At 41.2% G+C, this 16,305-nt stretch overlaps 1 protein-coding gene across 1 annotated transcript; it reads right to left on the bottom strand.

Moving 5' to 3' along the window:
* Window positions 1–4,084: 4,084 nt before the first annotated feature.
* LOC121434255 (C-type lectin domain family 2 member D11-like) lies at window positions 4,085–11,544 on the bottom strand. The gene is made up of 5 exons (XM_041633053.1): window positions 11,414–11,544; window positions 8,715–8,846; window positions 6,696–6,874; window positions 6,029–6,135; window positions 4,085–4,973 (listed from the first exon to the last, which is right to left on the bottom strand). The coding sequence occupies exons 1-5, from the start codon at window positions 11,487–11,489 to the stop codon at window positions 4,829–4,831; spliced, it is 639 nt and encodes a 212-aa protein (XP_041488987.1). The 5' UTR covers window positions 11,490–11,544; the 3' UTR covers window positions 4,085–4,828.
* Between the last annotated feature and the right edge of the window lie 4,761 nt (window positions 11,545–16,305).

Genomic DNA, 16,305 nt, shown 5'->3' with positions numbered 1-16,305 from the left:
TAACCCAGACCCAAAAAGATGAATATGTGTAGTAATAAGGGTGGCGGGGCTGTGTTCCCAGCACCCCGGCCGCCTGCTCGGCTAGCTTATGCCCCGAAATAACAACACACAAACTGTATTCATTTAATCACTGCTTGGCCCATTCTCTTCTAGGCTAATTCTCACATATTAATTTAGCCCATTTCTAATCATCTGTGTATGGCACCCCAAGGTGCGCTTACCGGGGAGATTCTAGCCTAGTCCATCCTGGGTCGGAGCTTCATGGCATGTGTCTGCCCGGGGGCGGGGCATGGCGTCTCTGCTGAGGCGTCTGCTCCAGAGAGCAGAGCTGTGGAGTCTCTGACCTCACTTCCTCTTCCTCCCAGCGTTCTGTCCTGTTTTCTCCTCCCACCTATCCTCTAACCAATAAAATGGGCCAGGGCAGTGCCTTTATTAGCCAATGACCTTCCTCCATCAAATATGGTATGTACTCACTCATTAGTGGATTCTAGCCGTAAATAAAGGACATTGAGCATATAATTCATGATCCTAGAGAAGCTAAATACGAAGGTGAACTCACAGAAAAACATGTAGTTATCCTCCTGGATATTGGAAGTAGACAAGATTGCCAGGCAAAAATTGAGAGCTTGGGAGTGGGGGTAGGGTGGTGGTAAGGGGAGATGGGGAGAGAGAAGTGAGAAGGGGAGGATATGGAGAGCTTGGAGGAATGGGACGGTTGGGTTGGAGGAAGAGTGGATCTGGGAGAAGAGAAGTATATATCTTAATTAAGGGAGCCATTTTAGGGTTGGCAAGAGACTGGATTCTAGAGGGGTTCCCAGGTGTCCAAAGAGATGTCCCCAGCTTGTTCCTTGAGCAGCTGAGGAGAGGGCACCTGATCTGGCCCTGTACTATAGCCATATTGATATATCTTGCATATCACCATAGAACTTTCATCTAGATTAAATTTCTTATACTAGATCTAAAAATCATTTACCTTGTTACCAAATTCCAAATAGAGGAGAGTTCACCACACAGGTTTCAAAGTAACTTTTTACTATTCCTTTGATTAAAGATACTCACTCTACATAGACTGCTCTCAATAATTTATGGCCCATGTCTGTTGATTAATTAAATAAAAATATATTAGGATGTAAAGTTTTTCAAATATATAAAGGTTTAATCAAATGATTTTTGGGGAGATTGAAAATAAGGTCTAAATATATAAACAATAATAATGCAGATTTCCTTCCCCTTCTATGATATTGTTATATTAAGATTTCAAAAGTTTAAAGTTTAACATTAATAAAATTCTAAATAAACTGATACAACAATGATGCCTGCTATGCAGCCATAAGCTCAGGATCCTATATTTCCTGGTCATTTCTTAAATATAGACAAAAATACTTCTGATTTTAATGGAGGAATTTTCCTGATTTATATCCATCTAATCTCCTAAACAAATAATTTGGTAATTGCTTTTAACAAAAATTATTTTTAGGTTTCCAAACTTCTATTATGACTCAAGAAAAATGAGTCTCTTGCCTTTTCTATAACATGGATTTCATACAGACTGCATATATTATTAATAATACTGAATTATCTGACATTTTTGCCTCATAAAAAAGTTTTTATAAGCTTCAAGAGATCAACTTGGGTCAACCATCATCACAGTCAAAATGAACTCAGATAAGTATTATCTGTCAACAGTTTATTTTCAAGCCTGCCTATTTGAATTTGGGGGGGGGACTTTTCCTCTTTCTTTGACCTGGACTACCCTCTCTCATCTGCTAAAACTATACACATAATATTCCAAACGTGCACCTGAGAGAAAAAGTTTCCTCTTTAAAATGTCTTAATTTCATGTTCTACTGTTAATGCATATTTACTCCACTAGATTCACAATCATTGAAAGGGTTACAAATTGTTCTGTCATCCTCTTGGGCATCAGCATCGTCTCTCTGCAGCCCCGTGAACAGCCTTCCAGCTCACACTCCAGAGGATTCTGCTGTGCTCTCCTGGCCTTATCTCAGCACAGGGATCTGTTGCTTATTTTTGTTTTAAAGACACAAAATTGGGTGAGTAAGGATGGATCAGGTGATTCTTGGAATCAGGAAGAGTGTAAATTGGATCAAAATAATTTGAAGAAATTTCTCAAAGAACAAAAAACCTTTTTGAGGAATCTGAATTAGGAGAAGGTGTGAATCGCAAATTATTTGGATGCTTTCTATAATGTGCCTGAACCATTTGCTTTTATAGTCATAATTTACTTTTTCTTTATTTGTTGTGTGAAACACTGTCTCTCCCTGAACAAGACTGATGTCCAATAAACTCTAGGGATCCTCCTGACTTGTCTTCTGTAGAACTGAAATAACAGAAGTGTGAGAAGAACCCTGCTTGGATTTTTATGTGAGTGATGAGAATTTGAATTCTTACCCACTCACCTTTTTCTCCAGCCCATATAAACCTAAGCCAGGCATGGTGGCACACTCCTTTAAACACACAACTAAGGAGGAAGAGGCAGGGAGATCTCTGAGTTTAGGGCCAGCCTGCTCTACATAGTGAGACTCTGTCTCAAAAAAGAAAAAGAAGAAAGAAAAAGATTTTTTTCCTATATGCTGTTAAAATTATTCATTTATCAGTATGGTTATAGGATAGGGTCATTTCAGGTTCCCTCTCCTCAGATGCCCAAGGAACTAGCTGGGGACATCTTCCTGGACACCTGGGAGCCCCTCTAGAGTCAAGTCTCTTGCCAACCCTAAGATGGTTCCCTTTATTAAGATATATACTTCCCTGCATCCCATATCCCAACCATCCCATTCCCCCACGCTCTCTCCATCCTCCCCTTCTCACTTTTCTCTCCCCATTTCCCCTTACCCCCATCCTACCCCACCCCCAAGTTCCCAATTTTTGCCTGGCAATCATGTCTATTTCCAATATCCAGGAGGATAACCATACTGATGAATATCTTGCATATCACCATAGAAACTTTATCTGGCAATGGATGGAGATAGAGACAGAGACTCACACTGGAGCACAGGACTGAGCTCCCAAGGTCCAAATGAGGAGCAGAAGGAGGGAAAACATGAGCAAGGAAGTCTGGATTGCGAGGGGTGCACCCACCCACTGAGACAGTGGGGCTGATCTATTGGGAGCTCACCAAGGCCAGCTGGACAGGGAATGAAAAAGCATGGGATAAAAGTGGACTCTCTGAACATGGCGGACAACGAGGGCTGATGAGAAGCCAAGAACAATGGCACTGGGTTTTGATCCTACTGCATGTACTGGCTGTGTGGAAGCCTAGCCTATTTGGATGCTCACCTTCCTAGACCTGGATGGAGGTGGTAGGACCTTGGACTTTCCACATGGCAGGGAACCGTGATTGCTCTTTGGACTGGAGAGGGAGGGTGGGAAAAGTGGGGGGAGGGGGAGAGGAGAGAGGAGTCAGGGGAGGGGGAGGGAAATGGGAGGTGGGGAGGAGGCGGAAATTTTTTTCAATAAAAAAATTATTCATTTAACTAATGGTAAATTTCCTTGTCTATAAGGAACAAGTTTGCACAGCTCACTGGCAGCTTTTGGGGGGAATCCTTTGAAGGTCCAACGCTCATGAGAAGTTACTGTTCCTTTCAGATTATTTACACAGAGCAATGGAAGGAAACTTACCCTGTGTTTACTATAAGTCACATGAAGATACTGGCAAGTCATTTCCCTGGGTTATCTCATCTGAATCTGAGGAGTTGATGTGAGTAGACTTATTTTTTCACATCTATTGTGAACAAGATTATTGGGTCAGATAAGGTCATAAACCTACCCAGTTTCTTTTGTGAATAATGTTCACCCAGTTTAATGATATAAAATGAACTTCTTGTAGAAATATATCTCCATTTTAGACATATAGTTCCTTTGTCAGGAATTTAGTTGAAACTAACCAGTCTTACAAGCATATTTCTGACAACATGGTCCATTCCATGGGTCTGTTTTGAAGACTCCCATGTTGGGCAAACTGCTAGTCCCTGAGAATGTTTTCTACTTTCCTATGAGGAAAGGAAAATGGATTACAAAGAAAACTTTTTATTAAGGCTAAATGAAGAAGCAACTTAGAAAGTGATATTTTAAAATGAAATATTCTTTATTCATCTAATAAAAAAATAAAGTATAGACATAACAAAAATGCATAAACAGATATTTGCAGTTTAACAATGAACTGCAGAATGTATGGTGTGGTGAGCACACCCGTGATCACCGCTTCTTGCAAAGGGTCACAGGTTCAGGTTAAGCGGAAAGACCATATTAAAAATAAAATTTATGACTGATGGTGTTGGTGTACTCCTTTGATTCCAGTACTGGGATTCAGAGGCAAGCAAATCTCTGTAAGTTTAAGGCCAGCCTGGTCCACAGAGTGAGTTCCAGTGTAGCCAAGCTACACAGAGAGACCCTGTCTTGAAAACAAACAAACAACAAATAAACAAAAAATTCACAAGCCCCTGGGATTAAAGGGTCATGTCACTACTGCCACCTGATGCTTTTCATTATTAAATCCAAGGGCAAGTGCAGTTAGAGTACTCATTTTGGTGGTCCCATATTCTCATAAGTATGACAGTCTCCACAAAAATCCTTATATCATAAAAGTGGGGTTCACTAACACTGATTGTACTGATGCTTAAGTCATGAGTGCCAACACCCATTTTAGATGCATTAGTGTTGTTCTAAACCCTTGTATGTGCCATTCTCCAAGATGGAGATTTGTGATGCCAGCAAATATTCAGGGTTTTTTTTTTTATAACAATGTTGGAAGATGGGAAAAAGAGCAGCATCTGTTGATATCAGGGTACAAAACATCTTTTGACAAAGACTAGGAAGAAGCAAAAGGAATTTGGCATTCGAGGATATAGCTGTTGGGCTTGCTACAGATCCATCTCCGGTCTGCATAGATCCTGGCACTGCTGATCCCATTGTTGTTCAGGTAGGCATAGTCTTCCACTCCTCGGATGGGAACCCTGAAAATAAACCAAAAACAGTAAATCTGCAGAGTCCAGAACTACATTCTCTCCTCAGTGTGATCTTGTCTGTCTGCCCTGCTTATTTGTAATATGAATCAAAGGAAGACTGAGTCCATGAGAATCATCTGCACTAGTTGTGCTTCTAGTGTCTTTTGTATTTTTAGGGTTTGATTTGAACACAGAAACTTTGACATTCATGCATGTTGAACCAACTTTTCAATGTGTTTCCAAAGTTTTGTCTTATGCTTGCTGCCCTGTTCAAATGAAATACAGCCATGGGTGGCATCATTGAGGTTGATTTTCAATTCTGTTTTGAAGCATTACATATATGAGGAAACTCACTTCTCTGAAGAGGGTGTTCAAGACAGGGTTTTTCTGTAGCGTTGAGGTCTGGCCTGAAAGTATCTCTTGTAGACCAGGCAGTCCTTTAACTTATAGAGACTTGACTACTGCTGCCTCCCTAGTGCTGGGATTAAAGGCATGTTTCAGCATTGCCCAGTTGAAACTCACTTCTTAGTAAATTTCTGAAAAGGCTTAAATGATGGACAAGACTGAGTCTGTGATACTATTCCTGTATAATGGCTTTATTCAAAACAACTGTTCTCTCACCCAAGAATGGTCTTGGTGCTCTCTAGTTACAAAACTTTAGAGGAGGTTTCCAATGCCATTGGAGCCTCTGCTTCAGTGAGTAGGTACAACTGTGCACACAATGGACTGCTGGGTCTCAGGCTTGACCTTCTGCAGTGGCTTCCTGAAGTTTCAGGGTCCTCATTGCCCTTTTGACATTGTGTGTACATTCCACACAGGGCATTTATCAACAACAAAAATATTTAAATTGGTGAAGAAACAGACAATAGCTTCCCCAGATGCCATCATCATGCTAAAGATTTTGAGGAAAATCACACTAAGTAAGGTTTTGAAAAAGAAGACCAATATACCTCTGAGGCAGTAAAGTGAGGTTCACATGACACAGCCTTTCCTCTCTAATAGACACAACAAACACACTTCACAACAAATCATCACAGTAGAAGAAAAATGGTTTGAAAACATACGAGCTGTTATATTCTGTATTGTCCATCCACCTCCAAGGGTGCTCTGTTGACTCTCTGTACAGGCCGATCCAGTAGTCAAAGGTCCCTTTGTATCTCCTCAGGAAGTTCTGTCATAAAACATGGAAAGTAAATATACGTATCTCTTTCTTTCAGATGACCCTTGAGTGTCCCCACCACACTTCCTCTTTAGATGACAAGAGGGTGTATATGAGGGACACAGACTTTGGAGCCATAATAGCCCTCAGTTCTCAGTGTATTCAGTTGACAGTCATAATTATTAAGTACCTCATTTGAATTAAAGTTAAGTTTTATGACATATTCCTCATGGCTGGATTAGTTTCTGGTTAAGCTTCCCCTTGCAGTTATTAACAGTTGTCAACTTCAGGATGCAGCATTTGCTAGCTTGGAGAAAATTGCTCATCACTAGCAGGTATCACAGTAAAGTGGTATATCCTACCTTCCAGATTGACTATGAGCACTTCCTGAGATGTCTCAGGGTTTCACTCAGGAGTGCTACCATCAACAAATGGCATGCACTCACTTGTTACCCATGTCTCCACCTGCAAGGGTGGGATCCTTCTTCAGGTTTTATCTTTAATCAACCTATCTCAAGGCAACACATACTCAGCAGAACAAACCAACAAACCAATTCCTGATCCTTTCTTACCAGCTCCTCCATGTTGTCAAATCGAGCTAGCTGTGCCTTTAATTCCATGCAGAAGTTCTGACTGAATGTCCAGTTACTTGTGTCTTCCGAAAAATAAAAACATTTACTCCCAAATCCAATCCAGTTTCTTGGGCAAGAACCAGAAGTATTTTTGATTGAGATATCTTCTGTCTTTCTTACTACAATTTAGACAATAAAATAATTTTTAAAAGGCATTGGCATACCCTACTGAGCGCAGCTATGAGGTGTGAATTTGATTGGTGGTTTCCTAACTGATCTGTAGAAGTACTCTGTTTAGGAAGATGGTCCTTTATCTAAAGGCATTCCAGTTCAAGCCTGTGCCCCAATCTCTCTGTTTCTCACTGACATTGGGGTGACTAGCAAATGAATTTTTACAATATCATCACTATTTGTGCTTTATCATTGTTCACTACAATATGTGTTGCTAGATTAACAAGCACTCTGTATGGACACTTACTTTGACAGTCAGCCTAATAATTGTGATAACAGTGAGAACTATTGGGAAGGTAGTGTTACAGTGTGGACCTGCTGCACTAAGGGCTTGCTCAAAGGTTGGAAAACATTGCTGGCTGGCTAGAAGTCAGTCTGCCATAGCCAATCAGCTAAGTTTGACAATATGGAACTCCCTCCTTCCCAAACAAAACTTCTTGCTCTCTACCTAGCCTTATTTGGATGATGTCCCTGGGCCTGGATGCCTGACCTTATCTGAAAGCTATCTCTAAACCAGATGCTTGTCTTTAAAGCCAGATGCTTGATCCGTCATTAACTTGACCCTTGATATAGATCCCTGCTAAGAATAGTGCTAGGAACTCTGCTAAAGGACCCTACTGCCACTACCAAGCCTTGTGACAGGAGCATGTCACTTAATACAAATTTGGGTTTTCCCAGTATTCCCCATATTATTTATTCTTTATACTCTGGAATAAAGTTGAGCTGATTCACCTAAGTCTGTATTTCAGATGCCTCTGTTCATCTGTGTTCATGGGTATTGACAAGGTTTCTGTCCTGCCTGGTTCCACAGCCATTCAGTCTCAAATAAACACACAGAGCTCCACCTTGATTATAAACTGGTTGGCCTATTAGCTCAGGCATCTTATTAACTAGTTATTACATCTTATAGTAACCCATAATTCTTGTCTGTGTAGTTAAGTGGCTTGGTACCTTTTATCAGTGAGGTATTCTCATCTTATTCCTCTGTGTCTGGCTTCCTCTGTGATGACTGTAGACTGACTCTTTCCTCTTCCCTGAATTCTCCTGTTCTGGTTGTCCCACCTCTACTTCCCGCCTGGTTACCCTGCCTCCACTTCCTGCCTGGCTAATGGCCAATCACTGTTTTATTAAAACAATACAATATAAGTGACAGGGTAAAAGACCATTGTCCAACAGCACATGGGCTGTATAAAAAACTTACTATGACCCCTTTTATTCTTTACCCTCTCAACCTGGTGGCCAACAAACTGAGAGGGAAATAGGTCTCCTGCATAGAAGGCAATAGTTCAAGACTTTTATTACACTGTTAGAACAGTGTGGTTCTAAAATCCTATAAATTGGTCACCTCAAAAACCTTTCAATGATTGCATTCAGAATACAGTTGAACATTTTAACTAACACCATGGGCAATGGGAGGGAGGTGCTGTATCTTCCTGGACATATTACTCTTCTCTGTACTAACACTTCCTCGAAGTTTCTCCTTTGGATAATGTTCTTCTTGTGCTCTATCTTGAATAGTTCCCCAAGGTAGACATATATCTCCTGCATCTCTTTAGAGATTGCTGAATGTCCTCTTGCCAGGGATGTAGAGTCTGGCCTCCTGAGCACATCACAGCCTGTGATGTTCCTTTGCTGCATCTTTCTGCTAGACCCTAAGTTCCCAGAGAACAGGAATTTCCAGTGTTTTCTCTCTGCCTTCACACAGTGCCTGGCTCACAGTGCTCAGTAAGTGCAACTGACAGTGTGGATGTGGACAGAATGCTGCAGGATCTGGAGAATGTCACTCACCTGACAATGACAGAGCCACAGAAAGCGCAATCACAGCCCCAGTGAGGACGATGATCACTGCATAGCAGCAGTGAAGCCTAGCAGGAGACTCAGGGGAGACGATTCTGAGACATTTTCCTCGGAGCTTTTTACCTGAAAAATATAAATATGAGAAAATCAATCTCAAGAACCTTTCAGGGGAGAGGATAAATTTACTCAGATAGAACACTTCTGCACTTCCAGTGCTAGAGAGGTAGAAGCTGGAGAGTCAGGGGTACAAGACCAGCCTTGGATACAAAGGAGGTCTGAGTCAAACCTACATAATGATCATTTTTTTTAAAAAAACAAAGTAAGTAAATAAATTAGTAAACACACATATAAATGTATATAATAAAACATACTGACATAATTAATGGGTGAAATATGGGAGCATTTTAACCAGTTTTCAAAATCATATGAAGTAAATTAATATTAGTCCAAAATAGCAAAAACTCTCTGCAAGTTAGGAATTGAAGGCATTCCTTAGGTGTTAGAATCATGATTATGCTGGCCTTCCCTGTCACCTGGTAGGATGAATCCAGACAGTACCCTGTCCCTTTAAGAGACAAGTTCTGCCCACTCCTTGTCTCTTTCTGCCCACTGAGACAAACTGAGTTTGGCCTCTTTCCTTTCTCTCTACCTGCTGTTCTTCTGAAGTGGGTGCTCTTTCTCTCCTTCTCCCTCTTTCCTTTTGCTCCTCTTTCCCCCTACCCCAGGTCTCTGTGTGTGTGTCTCTCTCTCTTCCTCTCTATCTCCCTCCATACCCTCCCAACACCTTCTAAACAAAGTCTCCATACCTCAGCTCTCTCTGTAAGACATATTCTGTCTCTTGCTGACATTCCATACCCTCCATGATACTTGTGTTGTCTTTATTTAGGCTTAGATCTTCCACAGCTCTAGAGCAGGGAGCTACAAAAGAAGCTGTCTGTCATGCAACTTATCTTGAGAATCTGATCACAGAGATGTGTGTGGTTTTGTTTTGTTTTTTGGTCACTCCAACCATTACTAAATTGTTTCTGCTTGTGTTAATTTAATCCATCTGTTTTCCTGTTGGCTTTTTTTCAACCTTCTGTAAAACAAATGTTGAACTTTGAGCTGCTTTATTATTTCTGAATCCAGAACTGTTTGTAGTTCAATGGTGCTTGGAACATAAATCTAAGGTCAACTGTTTATACTTGAACAGCTTCTGAAAAGGAAATTTCAGATCATAGGTGGCCATGGTTTGGGAACAGAGGAAGGGAGTGTCTGGAAAAAAAATCTGCAATGGGCCTCAGAGGAATTTGGGTGGAGTTATAGATTTGTCTTTCACTGTGAGAGAGACATTATTGGTATATGTTTTCAAAACTCAGAAATATACACCTAGTGATGGTGGCTCAAGCCTTCAATTCCAGTACTGGGGAGGCAGAGGCAGAGAGGAGGATCTCTGAGCTTGAGGCCAAACTGGTCTACAGAGTGAGTTTAAGGGCAGCCAGAGCTACACCGAGAAACCCTCTCTTGAAAAAAACAAACAAAGCAAAACAAAACAAAATATTAAAGTAAAAAACAAAACACAAAAACCATTTCACTCACAGACCCAGATATGGTTTCAGAAGACTGAAGCTGCAGAATGCCTCCAGTTACACAACATCCACCCTTTGGACAGGGGCTCTGCTTTCACAAGAGATATGTTCTCTTTGGGTAAGTATTTGGTTTCAAAAGTCGATGCTGCTGGGAAAAGAAGCAGGAACTATTGTCCAGCTTGGAATATAGTATGAAACTTTCTCAAAGAATCAATCGATAAGCAGCAATCAGAAGCAGCAACAACAGCAGTATCAATAGTTAATAATTATTTTTATAATAGGAAATTTCAGTTAGGATAATACTTGGTTTAAGTGATAAGCAATAACATTTGTCATAATTTTTTTTTATTTTGGTAAATATTAGTCTTATTTTCTCAAAATCTAATATTCTTTCCATAAATGAAAAAAAATAAGGTGGAAGGACAAGGAAGAAGGAAAAAAGGAAGATAAAACAGCAGAGTATAAGGAAGCATGGCCATTTTCAAAATGCAAGAAACACAGTTTTGCTTTCTTCCTGAAGACTGAAATAGAAAACCCTTTATATTCTTTTTCCATAATTTACTAGCAGCTCAAAATGCAGAGGATTTGGTCCTTCGTGGGGTCAGCCTGGACACCAGACCTCCTGCCTCCTCCTTACATCCTTTTCCATTACAGTGACTCTTAAAGCAAAAGCCACAGCTTTCCAGGCACCTCCTGCCACTACACACTGCAAAAAAAACTGTTGTTTGAATTTGCCTTTGCTGTGGGACTTGTAGAGCAAGCCTGTTCCACAGGGACTTGGTGTGATTCACCAGAGTAATTTACCATATCCCTAGGAAAAGAGTGGACTAGCAAACCACGAACAAAGAAAAAAAAATCATAATTCAGGCTTTTGTATGGCAATTCACTGTTCATTTCTCTTGCACAAGAACTATTTAAGTATTATATGCCCCAATAGAATAACTAATATAACAGCCTCTCAGGTAACTAAACTTCTATCTGAATTCTCTGCTTCTGCAGAATCTTACCATGACAGACTTAAAGACATGAAGTTCAGCTCTTCTGCCTTCCCTTTCCTTTGCTGTCCCTTGCAAATACCTCTCTGATCTTGTAGTTCTGTTCGCTTATGCATTAAATACATACCCATCTTGACCTCATGCAGGCTGTCTGTGGTACTGAGCATGCTCACAAAAGCGTCTGCAGGTTCTGTAGCACTCATCTCTGACAGAAACTAAAACCGTTGAGAGGGAAGAAATGCCGTTTGTGTGTGTGGGCGGTTGCTCTGCGCACTCAGCCTTTGTATCATGACAGCACACTTCCCTTTCGTAATTATCAACCCTTTCCTGCCTTGACTACCAACCAAAAAGCAGCGGTCCTCTGGAGAGTTTAGCCCATGTTGCTACAACTCTGAGTTTTGAGGACATCACTTAAGAAGGGGGCACCAGAGCCAGATCAGAGGATTTGTGTGCTAAAGATCCAGAGATTGAATCTCTGGGAGACAGAGTCAGAATGGAGAGAGCTGGAGACTACAGTGTCCACAGTCAGTGAACATATTTCTCACCTCTCCGGAAATAAGAGATAATTTATTCTGGAGCCAATTATGGGTGATTCAGGCTATGTCATATGACAGGTTCAAATATGGAAGTGTTTGGTGGTTGGTGTGGGGTTAGAAAGGACATATCGCACTGCCACCATCACCAGTCCAAGAAATGCCTCTAGATGAGTGGTTCTCAATGTTCTTAATGCTGGGCCCCTTTAATAAGTTCCTTATCATGTGGTGACACCAATTATAAATTTATTTCATTGTATGCTATTGTTATAAATCAGAATATCAATATTAATATGCAGGATATCTGATATTTGACCCCTGTGAAATAGTTGTTGAATTCTCCCCAAAGAGGTCACAACCCACAGGTTGAGAACGGCACAGATTTTTAGGGAACTTTTACCTAGGCCAAAGCAAGTTTTATTACTTTGATGCTAAAAAGAATTTCAGGACTAGACAGTTTATGAAGCAGAGTTGAAGTTTTTCTAAAATTTACTTGTATTATATTGAATTATATATATGTGGCTGTGCCTGTCTGTGGGGCTGTGCCTGTGAGTACATGTGCCTGCAGAGGTCAGAAGAGGGTGTCAGATTGCTCCAGAACTGAAACTGCAGGCTTGAAGAGTTTGGATTTAGAATGCAGGTGCTTCAAAATTGTAGCAGCGGAATGTCATCATCCTCAAGAAAAACAAATTTAACATTGCTTTTATCACTTAGGAACATATGTCAAGGAAAATTGTAAAAATCTGTGAAACTTTTTAAAATACTGGAATAAAATATTTGGGTGATGGATACAGTAGTGTATGACTCTGATTCCAGAACTGAGGAGGCTGTGACAGGTAGCTCTCTATGAGTCCAAGGCTAACCTGGTCTACAGAGGGAGCTCCAGGCCAGCCAAGGTTAAGTCAAGAAAATACTATAAATGTAGGGGCTGGAGAGAAAGCTCATTTGTTAAGATCCTTGGCTGCTTTTCCAGAAGACCCATGTTCATATCCCAGCACCTACCTGGAGGCTCACACTTGTCTGCAACTCGAGAGGATCTGATACCCTCACACCAATGAAAACAGTAAAAAATAAATGTTTAAAAACACTACAAACTTAATATATTAATTATAAAAAATATATAACAATAGCACATAATTAGTATAGTAATATAACATATAAATAAGTATACTATAAAATATGAGTTAATATAAATGCAGTCAAAGGGCTTCTGAATTCAGGTATTTGGGGCTACAACAGTCAATATAGCTGGAGATGAGTGTTGCCTAGATTTTCTGATGTCCAAGTATAATGCAGGATATTTGTTTATACTACATGAAAATATGTCTATGTTTTACCTCACCTGCCTAAGACACCTGATTGATTTAATAAAAATCTGAATGGCCATTAGGAGAGGATAGGTAGAATTTCTGGGGAGAGAGGAACTCCGGGAGTAAGAAAGGAGGAGATGCCACTGAGATGCAGAGGGGGTTGGACATACAGAATGGACAGGAGTTAAAAAGCCACATGGCCGGATGAAGATTAACAGAAATGGGTTCTGAGGGTCATGCTTCAGCTTGGGGGACATACAGATCTGAGTATGATACCTAGTGCCATGATGACATCCAAGCCCAGGCTATAGTTGAGGACCATGTCTAGGTCCATGACTCTACTTGCAGGCAGGATAATGTTGTGAGAGTAGAAGTTAGACATATGTCTAGTAGGCAGACAGGAAATGGAACAATAATCAGACAGTAAGAAGGCCAACTTTTCAAGATGGCAGCTTCTTTCTCACACTCTTGACCTAAGACAAAGCCTGGCAGCTTAAAACAAAGTTGTAGAAGGCTTTTAATCTGGCCAATAGCATACACTCTCCTCCATAAGCACACATAACAGCTTCAAGTCCTGATCCCTCCCCTGCCCTACTCTCTATAGCCTCTTCTGTCTCTCCTCTCTCTCTCCCCTTCCATTTTCTATTGTTTCCCCTTCCCTCTTTCTCCCTCTCACCCCCTCTCTACCTCTCTCTCTTTCTACTTCTCTCCCTCTCTCCCTTCTCTTTTCTCCCTGATCCCCCTGCCCTCAGCTTGCCTCTCGCAACATCCAGATCACAAAATCCTGCTGGAACAGAACAAGAGTCCATGGCCGCCATGGTGGAGCCATCTTGATTCTGACTTTTCATTTACTGGTTTACTTTGTGTTTTGTGTCTTTTCAGAGCTCTAACTTAGAAGTGAAACCGTTAATACAAGCTGACTTTAGTAAGTCCCAAGGTCTTTCAGTGCTCCCCTAGCTGGAGGCCTCTCCCTTTAACCCCAGAATTCTGAGCCTGAGCCAGAGATAACAGATGGCGTCCTGCAACAGAGTGTAGCCTGACACAGTGATAAGGACAGTCTGGCACAGCGATGGGAACAGAGTGAACTCTAAGTCAGTGATAAGGACTTCTGGTCCTTCTCAGGCCCACAGCAATTCTGGGAGTCCGGGAGCCCAGAGGGGGCCTAGGCAGAAATAGACTCCTGGCCTAGGTTGGGGAGACATATCCCTGGAAACCCAGGGACAGTTAGGCAGTGGGGTTGTGTTGTAAGATGGAGTAAGAATGGACACAAGTACCTGTCTATTTCTTCAGGCCCACAGAAGGCACAATGGCAAAAGCAAGTTTTCATAACAGTCAATATTTATTCTTACACTGGGTGTGTGCTCTTTACTCTAGACTGTTGAACTTAGAGAAATGGATCGGGGGAGGACAGACAATGAAAAAAGTTTCAGTACTTTCCACTTCCTGTGATGTTTGCTTGTTTGTTTTTGTTTTTTAGACATGAGCAAAGACACAGAGTTTTGTGTGACCTTGTAATTGCTGGAACATTAGATCTCCAGGCAGGTCAGAGGTTCTGTTCTTGGCCAGCAGTTTTCCCTTAAAGGGCCTTTACTACCCCTGTAACCATTTCAGAGGTAACTGCAGTTCATCTGCCCTATAGCTCTCAGGAGCTATAGGAAAGTGGAGATGGGAAGAGTCAACTTTCTTTCTTGAAAAACATGCTTTCTTGTACAATAAACAATTATATGCACTGGCCACATTCACCTGATTGAAACATGGGAGAGCTACACATTGGCCATTAAAAATTAGTTGACTTACTACTGAAGGGGGCACACCCATGCCACAGCATATGTGAGAGGTCATGTGGTCACAGGAGCCAGTTCTCTCTGCTTCCTTGGGCTATACTTTCTGTCCTGCTTACAGATTTGGAAGAAATCTGCCTACTTTTTATTTAACATATAAAAATACAGCAGTGAGCACTTCTTTAGAATTTATTAGGAAATCTTCAACTTCTGAGTACAAATTACTTTTTCAGAACTAGGACTTCCTGGAATGGAGAGATGATGACTGAGCAGTTAGGAGATTTATCTGAGCTCTGTCCCCAGAACCCACACTGGGTAGCTCATAACTGCCAGTCCCAGTCCCAGAGGATCTGTTACCATGCACACATGCACATAAATCTTTAAGAAAGAAAGGGGGAAGAAAGAAAGAAGAGGGAGGGAGGGAGGAAGAGAGAAAGGAAGAAGCTCCTTGAATATTTTCAGTTATTGCCCTCCCACCTTACACTATTGCTGCCCAGCTCCCCCCTCAAATTCCCCATTCAGCCAGAGTCCTGGAGTTCTGAGGGTGTAAGGTGTTGTTGGTTGGTTTTATTTTGAGGCTGCCTCAGGATTTGAAATAAACCAGTTACTTCATCCACCCGAACATCTTTTTTGGGCTCTTTGAGTTTCATTTCTCTGCAAAGCTTGTGGCAAAAGAGAAAAGAAAGTACAAGTAATGCATTTCTTTTAAAAAGTAAAAATTCTGAGCCGGGCGGTGGTGGCGCACGCCTTTAATCCCAGCACTCGGGAGGCAGAGGCAGGCGGATCTCTGTGAGTTCGAGACCAGCCTGGTCTACAAGAGCTAGTTCCAGGACAGGCTCCAAAACCTCAGAGAAACCCTGTCTCGAAAAACCAAAAAAAAAAAAAAAAAAAAAAAAAAAAAAAAGTAAAAATTCTGGATCTCTAACCGCTCCTAATGATTCAGCCTGGGTGCAATATTAAAGGATTGTTTTCGGTTTTGTTTTCTTCCTTTTGAAATCCCAAAAGATAAGAATCAGCAGTTAGACTGCAGTGCCCTGCTTTGAATGGTCATTAGCCAGGTCCTGCCTATTTTCTGTAATCAGAGGAGAAAAAAGGAAAGAAATAAAAAGAAAATGAAATTATGAAGTACCTAGCACAGATTGCCCCATCCTGGAATAATGTTTGATATTTCATCAGAAGAAAGGCTTCATTGTCCTCTGTAGGTAAGGGTAGAGACATTTACTTTCTTAATCACTATATTTTTTTCATAATTTTTTTAAAAATTTTTTTATTGAAAAAATAATTTCCGACTCCTCCCAGCCTCCCATTTCCCTCCCCCTCCTTCCACTCCTTTCCCCCTCCCCCCACTCCTCTCTCCCACCCTCTCCAGTCCAAAGAGCAGTCAGGGTTCCATGC

The sequence above is a fragment of the Microtus oregoni genome, unplaced genomic scaffold (genome assembly GCF_018167655.1).
Source record: "Microtus oregoni isolate MIOR12 unplaced genomic scaffold, Mior012 000002F_ref0000024, whole genome shotgun sequence".
NCBI classification, from domain to species: Eukaryota; Metazoa; Chordata; class Mammalia; order Rodentia; family Cricetidae; genus Microtus; species Microtus oregoni.
Note: the sequence above shows the minus strand (reverse complement) of the source record. Positions and strands in the feature narration are given on the sequence as shown.

Coding starts and splice junctions, on each gene's coding strand:
- LOC121434255 (XM_041633053.1), bottom strand. CDS start 11,489: ATGAGTGCTACAGAACCTGCAGACGCTTTTGTGAGCATGCTCAGTACC. Junction 6,875..8,714: donor TGTGGCTCTGTCATTGTCAG/GTGAGTGACATT, acceptor TCTAAATTGTAG/TAAGAAAGACAGAAGATATC. Junction 4,974..6,028: donor AATACAGAATATAACAGCTC/GTATGTTTTCAA, acceptor GTTTATTTTCAG/GGTTCCCATCCGAGGAGTGG.